This window comes from Urtica dioica, chromosome 8, assembly GCF_054948205.1.
Source record: "Urtica dioica subsp. dioica isolate 48M chromosome 8, U.dioica_male_clone48M_v1_H2, whole genome shotgun sequence".
NCBI lineage: Eukaryota > Viridiplantae > Streptophyta > Magnoliopsida > Rosales > Urticaceae > Urtica > Urtica dioica.
In genome coordinates, this window is record NC_142763.1 from 13076704 (window position 1) to 13093200 (window position 16497).

The 16497-nt window shown below is 34.4% G+C and overlaps 2 protein-coding genes across 4 annotated transcripts; one reads left to right on the plus strand and one right to left on the minus strand.

Annotated features, from left to right (window-relative positions):
• Nucleotides 1-3662: 3662 nt before the first annotated feature.
• Nucleotides 3663-8717, minus strand: LOC149388287 (phosphoglucosamine mutase family protein). Of its 3 annotated transcripts, none has more exons than XM_089622977.1 (18): nt 8585-8717; nt 8046-8222; nt 7843-7918; nt 7592-7775; nt 7124-7176; nt 6932-7020; nt 6596-6820; nt 6402-6466; nt 6031-6091; nt 5828-5945; nt 5664-5745; nt 5510-5582; nt 5364-5425; nt 4809-4904; nt 4538-4692; nt 4368-4464; nt 4213-4290; nt 3663-4117 (listed from the first exon to the last, which is right to left on the minus strand). In XM_089622977.1, exons 1-18 carry the CDS (start codon nt 8601-8603, stop codon nt 4007-4009), a joined length of 1821 nt encoding a protein of 606 aa, XP_089479103.1. In that variant the 5' UTR covers nt 8604-8717; the 3' UTR covers nt 3663-4006. The 3 variants fall into 3 exon arrangements, with proteins under 3 accessions (XP_089479103.1, XP_089479102.1, XP_089479104.1); XM_089622976.1 differs by having other exon boundaries at nt 8046-8243; nt 8585-8711; XM_089622978.1 differs by lacking the exon at nt 8046-8222.
• A 2793-nt stretch (nt 8718-11510) lies between these two features.
• Nucleotides 11511-15506, plus strand: VPS2.3 (vacuolar protein sorting-associated protein 2.3). Its single transcript, XM_089624039.1, has 11 exons — nt 11511-11672; nt 11769-11813; nt 12182-12216; nt 12306-12356; nt 12448-12552; nt 12687-12758; nt 12871-12942; nt 13396-13476; nt 13623-13658; nt 13758-13813; nt 14988-15506. Exons 1-11 carry the CDS (start codon nt 11639-11641, stop codon nt 15037-15039), a joined length of 639 nt encoding a protein of 212 aa, XP_089480165.1. The 5' UTR covers nt 11511-11638; the 3' UTR covers nt 15040-15506.
• Nucleotides 15507-16497: the final 991 nt, after the last annotated feature.

The following is a 16497-nucleotide window of genomic DNA, read 5'->3' on the forward strand; positions in this document are numbered from 1 at the left end:
AATATCGCACAACTTTTCCATTTGATAAAACGCATTCCATAATATAAAACAACAATAGATGTTAAAAGTTTGGAAATAATGTCATAAGTTGCTATACATATTAATTAACATCAACATGGAATAATAACAGCAAAAAATAGATATAATTTTATATACTATATTTATCCGAGTACATATACTTAGTTACAATCGCTCTAATAACAAGAGATATTAACATAGAAGAATTAAGTAATGAGACGGTTGAACTTGTGTTTAACCATTCAGATCTAAAGTGCTTATGAGTAGGGGTTGAGATACACGCCATATGTGAACTAGGATTCACATCTGCCTCAATGAATTTAATCATTATGAATTCACAAGTCTACAATTCTAAGTTAATATGCAGTCCCTTAATCGTGTACTTCCAATACCAGCTTCCACTTTCCATCAGATTCTTTGCAATTGATTGGGTCCAATTTGGCTTCCCTGCCTGTCAACCAAACGACATAAATGAGTAAAGATGTGTATAAACACGAGGTCACATATAAATAAGTTCGTACTGCAGAGAAATACCTGAACTTCCTGATGTAATCTTCAGCTTGAACCCATCAGGAACTTCAAATATATGATTGCCCTGCATTGTTAAAAACGCAAGTTCCTTAATATAGATATTCATAACTAGCTCGTATGACAAACTTCTGTCAACTAAGAGAGAAACTAATGGTTTCAACGAAACATGTCTACGTGCCTGAATGGTGACATCTTTTGCCTCAAACTCAGCATTTCCGTGCAATATGATATTACATGCCTCGTAGCGTTCAACGATGTGCTTCCAATATATGTTGTCCTCGCAATTCCAGTTGATTCCCTCATTCATAACTTTCACATCTCCAATTTACATCTTCCACACCTGCCAATGAGAATCCAGTTTAACAAGTTAATGACGTTATATTAGATAGTTAAATCTTTTTTTTTTCTTTTTCTTTTGTGTAGGATAATTATAATATGTAACATGTGTCCATATTGCAAGATATTTTCTCCATTGTCATGAATCCTAGTTGAACCCGTGATATTATCGGCCTTTATGATCAAGCTTCCATCAACCTTGAAAAGAGAAGCAAGTTCACTTCACCACAATATAGTAGCCTTTTGAGAAAATCATGAAATTTCAAGAATTCTTAACTCGCTATTCGTGGGTTGGTTATTTTATGATTTTTTAACGGTAAAATCCACATAGAATTAATTAATAATATATGTGAAGAATTATAATTTTCCAACATTTGCTAAAAGTTCTACTTCCATAGATTAACACTTTTGAGAAAATCATGAAAATTTTAAATGATAATATTATTATAAACATGGGACATTTTATAACGAATTTTTTTTTTCCGTACGATGCTTATACTATAAAATATTAATATGTATGTAAATATTCTAATTTTACGAACTAATCGAAATTTTACTTTTAAAACATTACCCCTTTTAAGAAAATAATTAATTTTGAAATATTCTCAAGACGTTAATTGTGGATCATTTTTTATGATTCCTTTTACGGTATGATAATTCTAGTATGAAATATTAATACCAATGAATTTTGAAATATTCTCAAGTCGTGGATTATTAAATATCCAGCTGTAAATTATGAGTAACGGCCTAACGGGTATGATAGCATTAAATGTAATTGAGAGAAATCAATCAAGACAAACTTGGAAAGAAAGAAAGAAAGAATGAAAGAAATATAGCTATGTATTTGGGCTTCGAGAAACAAATCAGAAGGGTAAAATAGAGACATTGTTGGTGAAATGAGATACTACAGGTGTGACTATCGATTATAGGCTTCGTTGGCGTATTTGTTGTGATCGTTGATAGACTCATTTGATTGGACGATGAAAATGTAAAGTTGACTCCACTAAGTAAAGTTAACTGATAGGACGAGGAAAATATGATGGAAAATAACTCAACTTTTGTTCTCTGGTTCCTCCAATTCTTATGTGTGTGAAAGAAAATATTCATTCACATTCTGTTAGACGACCTTTAATATTTTTAATTTTCTGATATTAAACGATTATTACTTTTACTATAAAAGATTAATTTTTGTTCATTATCCTATGTACCTAATTGGGGTGAGATAATACTGTAGTTTCTACAGTGACTTTTTATTCCAATGATGTGTGCCGTGTAAATGTGTGGCACGTCTAAGTTTTCTTCTTCAATGTTGTGCAGTGGTGACGTGAACCCCACAACCATTTTTTATTGGCTTCTTGATTATATTTTTATACGTCCTGTGTCAAATTGAGTTTTGTCTTCTTATACATTCGACTGTTATTTGCAAAATTATTCTCCCCCTCTCACTCACGTAGTCACGACGACGTGTATTTATCATAATATCATATACCCACAATTTTTGTTTTTAATTTATAATAATAATAATTTATTTTCTCCTTTCTCTATATATTTAATAATAAAAAATAATTGTGGCATTGTTCAAATCACCGAGCCACCAAAATACGATAACAATATGTCCCATAATTTTTATTTATCTCGCAAAGGAAGTGTCTCTTTTGTTTAATATTTTCTTCCCAGCCAAAGCAGGCAATTACTATAATAAGTTATATTGGCCTTTAATTATTCACATACGTGGTATAAAGTTTAATATATGTTCCAACTCCATATATATATATATATATATATATATATATATATATATATATATTAATTGTTTTCAATTTTATAATTCTTACAATAATAGTTTGAAATATAATATATTGTTCCTAAAAAAGATATAGTTAAACCAAAGTATTTGAGATATACATTATCACAAATTTAATATTTTTGTAAAATGAAACTCTACCTTTATAGTGTTTGAAAGTCACTGATTCATATGTGCGTATACGCATAAATATGAAAATATTATATAATATGTTTATGGATTTTGTTATATGTATAAACTATAAAAGGCAATCGTTAGTATGTGTTTGACATATTAGGGAAAATAACACATTTATACCCTGTGTTTTAGTTAAATATCGAGTTTAACCCTCGGTTTTCAAAAATGTCGAGTTCATACCCTCTGTTTAACTAAAATGACGAAATTATACCATCTGTTTAACTAAAATGACGAAATTATACCCTGAAATAGACAACAGTGTCACAAATATTCTTTTTATTGACTTTTCATTGCCGTTGACTATAATATTTATAATATAAACACCAATTATCTTTATTCATTCGCATCATATATGTAATTTATTTAAAAACTAAAAAATAAACAACAGTTTCTTAATCGTGAAGAACACAGAAAGAGGCAAAGGGGTAAACATCGATAGTTGATAGTCATCAAAATCGCATATTCGAACAGAGAATCCAAGATTTAGAGTTACAATTCGAACACGGAATGAAACCATTTCTTAGGCGGTATGAGTTTTATTATTTAATTTCAATTTAAGGCTATTTTTATTTCAAAATTGAGAATTTGGAAATTAGGGTACTGATTTAGATTTGATTCGATTTTTCTTATATAAGAGCTAATATCAATGAAAGGGAGATATGTGACGCTGTTATTCATTTCAGAGTATAATTTTGTCATTTTAGTTAAACAGAGGGTATGAACTCGACATTTTTGAAAACTGAGGGTTAAACTCGACATTTCACTAAAACACAGGGTATAAATGTGTTATTTTCCCGACATATTATTGCCTTTTTATTTGTCACAAAAAATATCCCGCAGCAAAGGGCGGGTACTTAAACTCGTAAAATACTAATAAAGTGACACTTGTTCTTATGCATGTTATCTAGAGTACTCTAGACTTACTCTCCTTGCAACGAATATCTCTCTCAAAACTTACCTTAATAATAATAAGAATTAATCTATTTTCCCCTTATTACCATTACAGAACCATAATTTAAATTTGTATTCAATATTTTTTCATGAACCCCAATGTCCCCCCAAAAAAAAAACATATATATGATGTCTTGTTACAGAACCATAGCTTTGCATTTATTCTATAGGTAAATGACTTTGCAAACATTAGGAGGATTGGACGAATTCGTCGAGATCAGATGTGTCCAATGCGGCGAACTCTTTTGCAGCAGCGAGCACAACGAGGCCAAGCTTCACAGCATGTTCACGGCTCGGCGCCTGTTGGAATTGAAATGCCATTTACATATGACCACACTAATAAATAAAAAGTAAAAAAAAAAAAATGACTAAAAGGTTTGTGTAGTGTAGTATACCTCAATGTTGAGTGGAAGCACAGGATCGTGGAGTGAGAGTCTAAGAAGAAACCAACCACCAAAACCGGAAACCCGAACCTGACGAGGACAATAAAAAACAATAAGAATTTCTTGATTGCTATTGAACCCTTCATTATTTTTAACCTCAAACTTACCCCTTCGTAGTTCACACGGGCTTTATTCAGTTTTTGGTCAGAATCAACCGAGTTCTCCAAAAGTTGCAAAACTGCTTCTCCGTAGTCTCGGAAACTCCTGAAAAACGAGGGAATTATTAATTAGTTGAGACTGAAGCCTGGTAATGAGTTTCATAGGTTAGCCTACCCACCCTCCTTTAAGATCAGGGTTGTTTTGGTCGATTTTTAGTCTCAGTTCGATGGCAACACCCGGCTCCTCTAATCCGTCCACAAGCTCAGTCAAAACCTTGCTGCCATGACTCTGTCCCGAAGCTCTTGTTGAAGCGAGTTTATTCAGGATTTTGACCTGCGATAAAAAAAATATAAATTGATTATAATACTGTTCACAAATCTCAACTCAACATTCTGTATAAACTCTGCAGCGTAAAGTTGAAAGCAGTGGTGGGTCAAAAGTGTAGATACCATGAGATATGCCCCGTCATCAAGCCAATTATTCTCCTTGAGAGCTCCATGGCCGCTGGTTTCGATAGCCAGATGCGATTCCTCTCCGACCGAGTTCTGCAACCAGTTCTAGTGTTTTCAGTCTAAATATTGAATTGAAACCACAGAGAATTTATCTAATGATTAAGGCTATTTTTGGAATCCAGGAAATGGAAGGAAAAAACTGGAAATCCCTATCATTTTCCTTGTCTAAAGTTTAAATTGTGGAGAACTTAAGTGGAAAATGTTTCTTGGAAACATAGATCCAATTATCCCTTTAAAGTTAGCTAGGAATATAAAAATCCAAGGAACCTCACGTGCGCAGAACTCATTTTCCGTACTCGCACACGTTTGCTTCATTTTTCTTCTTTGATCTTTTTCTTTTCAAAAAAAATTTCTTCACTTGGTTTTGTTGTTCGGTTTCTTGTGATCGAAGGTATCTCTGTTCTTGAGATATTCAAGCTTCAGTTATAACAAGAAGAAAGATAATAAATCTACAAACAAAAGACAATCGAGTGGAAGAGATGGGTTTCCTACCAAACGAATAGCTTCATCGATGACGTTTTTGTAACCTCTTTTAAAGCGATGGTGCTTCCCTCCTGCGAAGATTATAATTTTAATGCATAAAGAATGTTGAGAAGAAACAAAAAGAATAGAGACGTCCAATTCAAAACTCGTTATACCTAGTTTATTCTCGATAAATGTTGTCAAACCATCTGATGTCACACTGTCAGTAACAATTGTAGTGCCGGGATGCTAGAGAAAACGCAAAAAAGAACGTTAAATTATATTCACTAAACATGCCCTTAAAAAGACCCAGAGTAGTGAAAGCTATACTTCCTCGAGAACTATTGCAGACATCAACGCAATCAAGCGATTGCGATTGAATTCACGGCCGGTGGAATCCACAGCAGCAGATCTAGAAACGTTTTTTAAATTATTAACACCGTTGTTATCATAGTGTGAAGCAAAGTCATTAGTTGGCAAGAGAGAAGATTTACCGATCAACATCCGTATCAAAGATGATTCCTAAATCAGCCTTGTTATCAAGAACAGCCTTAGTGATAGCCGTCATTGCTGTCTTGTCCTCTGGATTTGGGATATGATTTGGAAACATGCCTGATTCGAAAAGAAACTCTTTAGAGCCGAATACGATATGAAAGTATATAAAAAGACCTATGTCATATCCAATATTAAAATATACCGTTTGGCTCCAAAAACTGGCTACCAAGCGTAACTGCTCCCAAAGGTTCGAGCACCTTCGCCTAAAAAGATAGAAAACGCGCATAAGTAAAATCTTGATTATATTATATAGAAAAGAATGTACAAAATAGCCATATCGAAACTAAATGAATCACAAAATAGCTAATGTTGGCTATTTCAACAGTTTTAGACAAACTTAGGTTATTTTGCAAATCTATTAGATTCAATCGGCTATTTAGCAAGAACACCCTAAATTAATTGATTCACATATGTAAAAATCAGAGCTGCATAGGGGTCTCACAAAGTTGACCAGAAACAAGCTAAAGCCATGTAGTTTTGTTGACTTCAAACAATATTGAACGGGAAACTTACTGCAAAAAATCCTCCTGCTCCATTGCCTGCATCAACGATGATGTGGAACCCTTCCAGTGGCCTCTCTGAGATTGAGGGAGAAACACAAAACACTTAGAATCCAAACAAATTTTTACTAGTCATAGAAAAGCAATAGTAACCTTGTTACATAAAAAAGGACAATCATAATCCTGGGATTAGTTTAATGACGATACCTATATTTCCAGCAGCTTTACGAACAGCTTTCACAAGATCAGAAGTGTACACATTCATGTAATCAACTTTCCTCACACTCGCAGAGGCTTTGTTGTTGGTGGTGGTATTCGGTTTATTGTATATTTCAGCAGCTCGTTCCAAGATGTTTTTTATGTCAGGTTTTCCCAGCCCACCCCCATTTGTAAAAAATTTAAACCCATTGCGGTTGTATGGAAGATGGCTTGCTGTCAAAATGGGGAAATTGGGATAAATTAGCTATAAAAAAAATAAAGTATAAAATAAAAAAGGACCATTTTTTTAATGAGTCTATATCAGATGTGTGATATACAATCTACCCGTTATCATGATGGACCCATCAACTGGACATAAAACTGCATCATCTTCTGTGAGTGTGCTGTTAAACATTGCTGGCGTGGAGGCTAATCTACAAGAGAAAAATCAAAAGATATCATAAATCACCGGTCACACAACTGAATAATGTATAAAACATACTCAGCAAGAAATACGAGATAGTGATTGTGATGTACCCATATTGAACAACATCCAGTCCAGCACCAGCAATTCCTCTCGATATTGCATCCTGCAATCATATTATAAAGAAACCCGAATTTACGAGTTTTTAAGTTCGGTTAGGCTCTATTTGGAACCCGGGGAACATGAAAGAAAGGAAAATGGAATCCCTCCTATTTTTCTTGTATTGTTTGTATGAAAGGAAAATAGAAGGAAATGAAAATACGAGGGAAAATGTATAACTAACAACGGATTCCATTTTCCATGGAGAATTGGGTGGAAAATGAAAGTCATCCAAATTTCTACATGTGGGGCCGCCTTTGTGTCTATTTTCTCATTTTTCCCTCTTTTTCGCCTTCCTTTCCCCTCATATTTTCACTTTCCTCGCAGTTCCAAACGGAGCCTACTAGAGGTGGTGAAGCATATGATTCCCTATTCCAAAACCAACCCATTCCCAGTGAGGGCTCAAGGGAAAGAAAGCACACCTGTAACGATTGTGCAGAGATACGAGAATCGTGGCCGATAGAAATTTTTAAGTGGCGAGAAACGCTGGGTTTCTTCTTTTCAAGCAACCACGCAGCAAAGGCGGCGGCTATACATTCAGCAACAGCTTCGGTGAGATTGATCGGTTCTCCCTCCACACCACCAATTGCAACACCTCGAATATCACTACACAAAAGCAAGCACGCGTTATCAGAGGCATTCAATAACGAAGAGCAAAACGGCAATCCATTACCTGCCGTTCTGAAGCTTCAAAAAATCAAGCTTGTCGAGGGCTGGCAAAGAAGTAGCCGATGATGATGATACAGAGGCTGTTAAACGGACAAGAATAACCAAGCAAATTGATAATAAAACCAAGGAAAATAGACTCAAAGAGGTTGTAAGTGCAAAGACATGACATGACATGACATATATAAACGTGTGTAGAACAGAACAGACCATTGCAAAAAAGAGATGGAGCGGTGTGGTGTTTTGATAGGTTGCGGAATTGCATGGAAGAGAGGGACGTCCATGGTTGAAAGGGAAGAGAGTTGCGCAATTTCATTCTAGGGTTGTCACATTTGTCTCTATTTTGTGACACAAATATACCCTGGACAACAATATTCCCTGATCTCGCTGCATTTATATACACACACGCTTCTCATTTCGTCAACTACTTTATTTACCAACACACTTATCAAACATTAATGATATATTCCTCGACCAACAACCAAGAAAAATGGCAAAATCTGAATTCATGAAAGCATCAAAACCACACAACACGCTACTAGTCAATTAATTGGAGAAAAATAAAATAGAGAAAACTAATCTGATGTGATGCTCTTGAGAAATCGAAATCAAAGACCATTCACAAACCGACTAAGTTCACTTGTAAACAAGCTGTTTCTCAAATTCATAAACCAGAAAATCTTAAGGAATAGAAAAATTGAATAAACTGGATGAGCAAATGAGGATTGAATCGAATGTGGAAGATTCACCTGCCATCTGAAGCGACATTGACCTTGTGGCGGAGAGAGAGAGAGAGAGAGAGAGAGAGAGAGAGGGAGAGAGTTAACTCAGTGAATGAATGTATAGCGCTCTGCTTCGTCTTTCTCGCCGATAAAGTTTTTAAGAATACTTATATATATATATATATATAAGTATTATTTCTTGTGTGTGTGTGTCTGGTTAGAATAAATACTCTTGTTTGTTCGGTGGAACAACTGCCGTGTTCTTCTAGGCAACTCGAATAAGACCAAAGCCCAATTGGCAAGGACTTGAACTTCGGCAAAGGTTAATTAATTTAATACAAAATTGGAACTGTAAACAAAAAAAATTAAGTGAAACTGTAATAACAAAAAAAAAAATTGAAAGCATGAAAGATAATTAAACTAAATAAAGACAATTGTAACTAACTAGATCACTTTAAACTCAAAGTTTATGATTTAGCTCACGTTTGAATAGTTTTAGAAAAATAGCTAATTATATTAGATGACATGAGTTAAAATTTCATATTTATCCTTAAATAAATATAACTTTTTTTTTTTCTAGATTCATCATTCTTTCTCTCTTTTACTTTTTTTTCAAACATTTTTTTTATCAAAACTTCAAAAATCCATATCTATCTCATACGAACTCAAAATTGAGTGATTCCAAATCCTACAGATTTGTGGCGCCGAGATCTTAAAAAATAGACTCATTGTGTTTGATGAAAATCATGTTTAATGCATCATGTTTACGTTTCCATTTATTTTCAAATGATTTCCGAAAATTTTCAGTTATTTTCATGTCTAAGGCAGTAACGTGATTTTTCTACATCTATGACATTAAAAATGATTTTTTATCAAACGCAATGGATCTAATTTTTGAAGATCTCGGCGTCACGAATCCGTAGAATTTGGAATCACTCAATTTCGAGTTCATATGAGATATATATGATTTTTTTGAAGTTTTTGTGAAAAAAAAAATGTAGGAAAAAAAGTATAAGATCTCTGTGACGAATTTGTTAATAGATAAGGGCAAATCAGACCTTTTTTTTTGTTTATCAGTCCGTTTGGCTATATTCCTAAAGTTTGACAAACATGGATAAAACCAAAAAAAAAAAAAATTTGCTTTTGACCATATTTCTGGAACGCCCCTAAATAAAAGTAAGACAAATTGTAGATCGTCGGTATTTCATGAAACTAACAAATTTTGGTTAGTATTTACATAATTAAATTTAAAAAATGGTATCCCTGTGTAATCTTTTCAATAGATACGATTTCTCTTTTGTTACACTTAACTATTTTTTTTTAAGACGCACATGTATAAAAAAAAAATTGAAAGATGACACAAATTTAAGTGATGATACTTTAACTCACAACAAATTGTACATATATTGAGATGTATCAATGAAATAAAATTTACTTTTTTTTTTTAAGACGGCTTCGTTACTAGTGAGAATTGAACTCACGATCTTTATTTCAAAAATAGTGTAGAATTATCAATTAGCATATGCTAAGGTACCACAATAAATAAAATTTACTTGGGAAATCCCATTCTTTTATGTCACATATTTATCTCCTCAGATTTTGACAACATACAAATTTTCGACAACTTGTTCAAGCGAATTTAAGGAAATATCAGTTATGTGATGACCGAATTTCTAGAAATGACAAATTGATCAGTTTTCTCAACATCATGCATATTCCTTAGTGAATCTCATGTATTGTTCATGACCGCATAGCTCGGTGATACTCATGATATTAACTTCCAGATACCATCAAGAGAACATTTTCAATAACTTTGTCTCTTTCTCCACCTTCAATTGTGACAAACTGATTAATACAGGTTTTGACATCGACAAATTTTTTATTTTATTTTCAGTCATCCACAATCGAAGTCTCGATTTCCATTTCTCATGATTGCTAGAAGTAAATGACTCTATATTCCTTAACTGTGTGATCGAACTTGCGATCTCAATTTGTTAATTTTATTCTTCTTGAGATCCTCCGAAAACAAAATAACTTTGATGTATCCCTTTTTATTGAAATAGTGATAAACATGTCCCACTTGTTAGAAGTTAGAACCATAGTAGTTATTGCAAGAGTTTATAAGTCCTTTTCTCGTATTCAATCTGTGAGTATTTAAGTATTTTAAGTAATCTTAGTCTTCACAAACGTAGTATTTCCACCAAATGATGTCTCATGTAGCCAAGACCACAATTGCTATAAGGATTTCTCTAGGGTGTAAGAATATCATCAAAATTACCAACTAAGGTAAAATAGTTACTTAGACTCACAAAGTCCCTCTCAAATTGTCTTCTTCATTTCTCGACAAACGCTGTAGTAACTTTGAATATAAACTCTCTTTAGATATGAGATCCTCTCACGTAATTATAATAGATGTGAATGTCGTTTTTTAGACAACAAATAAAATTATCACCATGAAAATTTTCATCAGTGCTTTAATATAACATTATCCATCAATGTGCTCAAGAAGACAATATAGCACTAAATGAAAACTTCAAGATGCCACAAACACTATGGACATAACTATGGCATTTTATTCAAGCTTCAAAAGTTTGGTTTTTAGGGGTCAACCCCTCTCTGAAATTGTAAAAAATCTTTCATATTGTAATTAAGGTTATTTAATGTTTAAATGTATAATATAATTGATGACATGAATTTAAATATGATGTATAGATTGAAAATATCAAAAATAATAATAATAATTTACACCGCCAAAAACTCAATTGACGAATATAGTAACTTGTTTTCCCTGAAAAAAAAAATATGAGTAAATTATTATGGGCGTCCACTTAAATAATAAATATAAGCTAGCACCTTCCAGGAAGTTGACCAATGAAAAGCTCCTTCATTGTAATTTCCTAAATTACAGAGGACGTGATTGATAATAAATAATATATATAATAAAAATGACACGCAGAGAGAAACTTCGCAGGCCATTTCTCATCATCTTCAAGCTCTGTGTGCAACATTTTCAGATAACTTCAAAACGAAGGAAGACCGAAATCCGAGTGATCTGATTCCTAACACAACTTTTCTATAGCGATGAATATTTTCTCCAAGAAACCTACTGCCAAAGGTTAATTCAATTCGTTTGAAAATCACGACAATTCAATTCCATTTCGATTATTTTATTTATTTGATATAATTTGTTCGTTTTGCTCTTTTAAATCAGAGGCTCTTCGGCAGAGCAAGAGAGAGATGACTAATGCCACACGAGGTATTGGTTATATTTCCAATTTCACTTAAACTAGCCTTCGATTACCAAAATTTATAATAAAAATTGGTTTTTTTTTTTTTCAAACTGGTTTTTTAGTACAATCAATCATGAAATTAAGCTAGGAACAGTTGATTTTACTCAATTTTCTTCTAAATTGCTATTTAGTTTCTCTAATGCCATAGATATCGCTGATCCCAGCACAAAATCAGTTCATAAGATTACTTGGTCTAAAATGAGAGTATTCGAGATTTCTGATAAGAAAATGTTCATGCTTTTCAGCTTAAGAGAACTTAATTTTTTTTGCTTGGTATGGGATTCTCATGGCTTCCCAATCCTCACGCTTGTGATATACATTTTAATTACGACAGGTGTAGAGAGGGAAATCGGGTCTTTGGAATCCGAAGTACGCCAAAAAAGCCCTTCGTAATGATTTCCATCTTTGATTGTGTTTGTCAATTAGATTATATCTGATGTCATTTGTGCTTGTATTAGGAAAAAAAGCTTCTTGCTGAGATAAAGAGAACCGCCAAAACTGGGAATGATGTGCGTAACGTGATATGCTTGATTGTGATGCTATAAATTCGTTTTAAACATCTCTGATCGTAATATTTCGGTCGTGAATTTCATTCATCAGGCAGCGACCAAAATTCTTGCCCGACAACTCGTCAGGTTAAGGCAACAGATTGCCAACTTACAATCCAGTCGGGCTCAAATGAGAGGCATTGCAACTCATACACAGGTAAGACGTTGAAAATCAGTCCGTTTGCATTCTTACCTCTTTCACATTTTGGCTCAGTTTTTATGAGTACATTGTTCTTGAAGATACTTGTCTTTTTTTTTTTTGTTCCTCTGTTCTTTTCTTTTCTTTTGCAGGCCATGCAAGCTCATTCTTCTGTTGCCGTTGGCATGAAGGGTGCGACTACGGCGATGAGTGCTATGAATAAGGTTGATTATAAACACTCAAGGATTGGCCGGAAGTGTTTTTAATAAATGTGACATAGCTATGTTCTTAGTCCATACTCTTGTGATGACTTTGACTGACATATGGTTTTTACAGCAAATGAACCCAGCAAAGCAAGCAGCAGTGATTCGGGACTTCCAAAAGCAGTCCGCGCAAATGGATATGACTGTAAGAATGTTCACTTTTATAAAATTCCACAGCATGTTTTCTTATTGGTTCTGTAGTATCATGAAGCCAGTGATTAAAAGCTAGGATTTTGCTGGGTGAAAAAATTCGAAAGAAAATTCAAGGAGTAGAAAAACTTGAGACAAATAGGAAGCGTATAGTGTTAGGATTTTGATAAAATTTGAAGGAAACTGAAATTAGAGGGAAGGGTATATGGGTAGAAAGAAAGACATGATAAGGGAAAGTGTTAAAAGGTTTATTTTTCTTTAGAATGAAATCCAAGCTTTGGTTAGTAGTTCTACCCAAAAATAATAATAATACTAACAATAATAATCCCTCATTTTCATTTTTATCCAAGCAACGAAAGGAAATGTGTTGCTTTTCAATATTTTTCCCCCAAAGAATTACTGCTCCTATAGAAGGATAACTATTGGAATATGTCTCACACTTTTGCAGACAGAAATGATGTCCGAAGCAATAGATGATGCCTTGGATGGTGACGAAGCAGAAGACGAGACCGATGAGCTGACCAATCAGGTAATTCATCCCAGAAAATATATATATATATATATATATATATATATATATATATATATATTATGAACCTCCACGAATATGTATTGGTTGACTTTTGGTCCACAGAATTAACAGTATTGTTTCTTTTCTTTATTTAACCTTTCCAGGTGCTAGATGAAATCGGGGTTGATATTGCGTCCCAGGTTTGTGTAACTAGTCAAACATCTGTCCTGAGCATGTCCAGTGGCTAGTTATTTTAAGTGTCTCTAAGCTAATTGTGAACATTCTTTCACTATTTGCAGTTGTCAGCGGCTCCAAAAGGAAGAATTGCTAAAAAGACCACCGAGGAGGCTAGCAGGTTAGCATTCCGTTTCATTCACATTTTTGCTTCCATTAATAATTGTGTATTTGAACGCACCGGGGCTATGAACCGTGTTACATGCTCATTTTGTGACGAGAAATGTTGAAACGATGCAATTGGATGTATTGGAGGATTTTTCCAAATCACTCTGAAAAATCCACGGTTCAACGGTCTGAGAAACTGCCTCCACCTGTATCTCAAACATCGAAGTTTGCCTAGAAAAAATAATAAGGAAACCAAAGAACGTAAAATAAACAAAGAAATATACACGACCGCGGACCCAACTTCGGGCTTAGCAATTTTTTGTCTTTCTTGAGGTTTTCGCCCCCACGGGCAAATCCAAGAAGTCATTGCCAACTTTACAAAAACTTCATCAGACAATTGGCCCAAGCCATCGTAAACGACCATCAAACCATGAAGCACGCCATTGAGGCGCTTTCGAACCCTGAGATATATATTTACTACTAACTCCCCGTGACTTGCTTTTAACTCATTCACACACGTCGGTTCACTCCGTGAGTGAGAAATCAAAGCTCGATATTTCCAACATTTTCTATCACCCGTGCTGAGAGGAAATTATGGAGGTCACGGGAGACATTGTGGAGGTCACGGGAGACATTATGGAGGTCACCGATCCCCATCTCCTTGACAGAAATCTATTTCGACCATTCTCCGATTGTAAGGGCAACATAATTTTGAACCTAGAAAGTCACTCTCTTTAAATCTCTATCATCACCATTCTCCAACTCGAGGAACTCCTATACACCGCGAAATTGAGAATTTCATGAGACACCCTCTGGTGAGTCTGATAGATCATTTCCGTCATTTTATTTTAGGAACCAAGCTTGGAGGAGGTGACACATGAACCTGAGGTGTTTGTCGAATTTTCGCATCATTATGATGCACTAGTATCTAATGGTTGTTATTATCCAATTACAATTTAGATTTTTTAGGCTCTCGAAAAATATAGGATCCAAATGGTGCTAATTTTGGGATATGTTTTGTTCAACTAAACACTGCCTAGTGGTTACGGATAGAGTTCTTTTTCCATTGCTATAGGAGTTTTGATGCCTAGCGTTTTCTTTAATCTACTTCTAAGTTATATTTTTTTAATAATTTTTTGTCGAGCGTTCTATTATTGTTAAGTTACCAGGCTTTCTACTCTTTGCAGTTCTGATCTTGATGAGCTTGAGAAGCGATTGGAAGCTCTAAGAAACCCTTGAGAGGGAATCATTTTTGCTTCGGTATTTTTTTTTCTCCGTCCAACATGGTGATTCTTTTATGCTAACTGAAAAATGGCATTGGACTCTCTGAAGCTGTATTCAGTGTATGGTATCTTCTCGTGCTTCGTCTTCATATCAGCTGGTAATTGGAATGGGAATGGGATGCTCTCTCAAATATTATCCTTGAAGCCTCATTATTACATCTAGGAACTTGATGCTTTGAAGTTTCAGACTTCATAGCTTTCTGAACATTTTCTATTTTGGGTTATATCAACATGTGAAAGACTCGAAAGTAAGTAAGGTACGCATTGCATTTGATATATTATGTTGTATATTCGAGTCTTGAATATCATGGGTTGTATTGCAAATAATCAGCTTTTTACATCAAAGGCTTGTTCATATGTTTATGTGGTGTTCAACTTTAAAGATTAGAATGACTTGGTTTCTGAAGAAGTGGCCACCTATAATCTTTACAGAGCATGATTGAGGATAAATGGTATAGATTTGATTTTTAAGGTATAATAAAAACTGAATGTACAAATGTTGACAATACGAGAATCAAAGTCATTTTCCCTATATTGTACCGAGCTAAGAGTTTATCATATCAACCCACAGATTCTTGTCAAGAATATTTTGATATACAATCCGTAGATTCTCGAATTTGAATAAGCCCCAACATGTTCCACATCCTACAAAAATACGAATGGCATGAAAATGTAAAACCTCCAAGTAAAAAACTCTAGCGATTGCTATTTTACCGACTAAAGTCGTAAGCGAACCAATCCCATAGGCAGTGTTTACCAATAATCTCACGAGTGTGCGTCTTCTCTCGACTTGCGCTTGTATAAGTTAGCCAGAGTTGACACATTAATGCACACCTCCGATTTCCTTGTTGATATTTTATCGCATCAATAAAATCATGGTGTCACCACTTATGTGAACTCTACTTCGGCACTACAATTCAGAAGACACCACGCCAAGTTGTCTTTGCCAACACTTGGATGGTGAAGAAAACCATTGGCAGTACAATAGAATTCATAGCAATCAAACCATGCAAGAGTTTTAGCGGCAACTAGTCGACGACTCTCAACGCCTAGCATGTAAGGGGTGACTCAAAAGGTTATGATCATATGAGATTTTGTAAAGTAATGTCACTAATCTTACTCACAAACAAGAAAACATTGACTATATGGGTCATACATAAATCCTACACTAGAGTCACATATGAGTATGTAGTAGCTTCTAAAGCCACAAATGCACTGTTTTTTAACTGTGTGATACAATTTTTTCTTACCATCTCCCTTGCAGGACATACAATAAACCGATCAGCGAGAAACACTGTATCGAACCATAGGGAACTCGGGTAAACAAGCACCAAATATTGTCCCGTGTGACATCAAGCGATTGAGTACATAACTAGGCCGAGCTCGATTACAAACAATTTATAAAATAAACCTG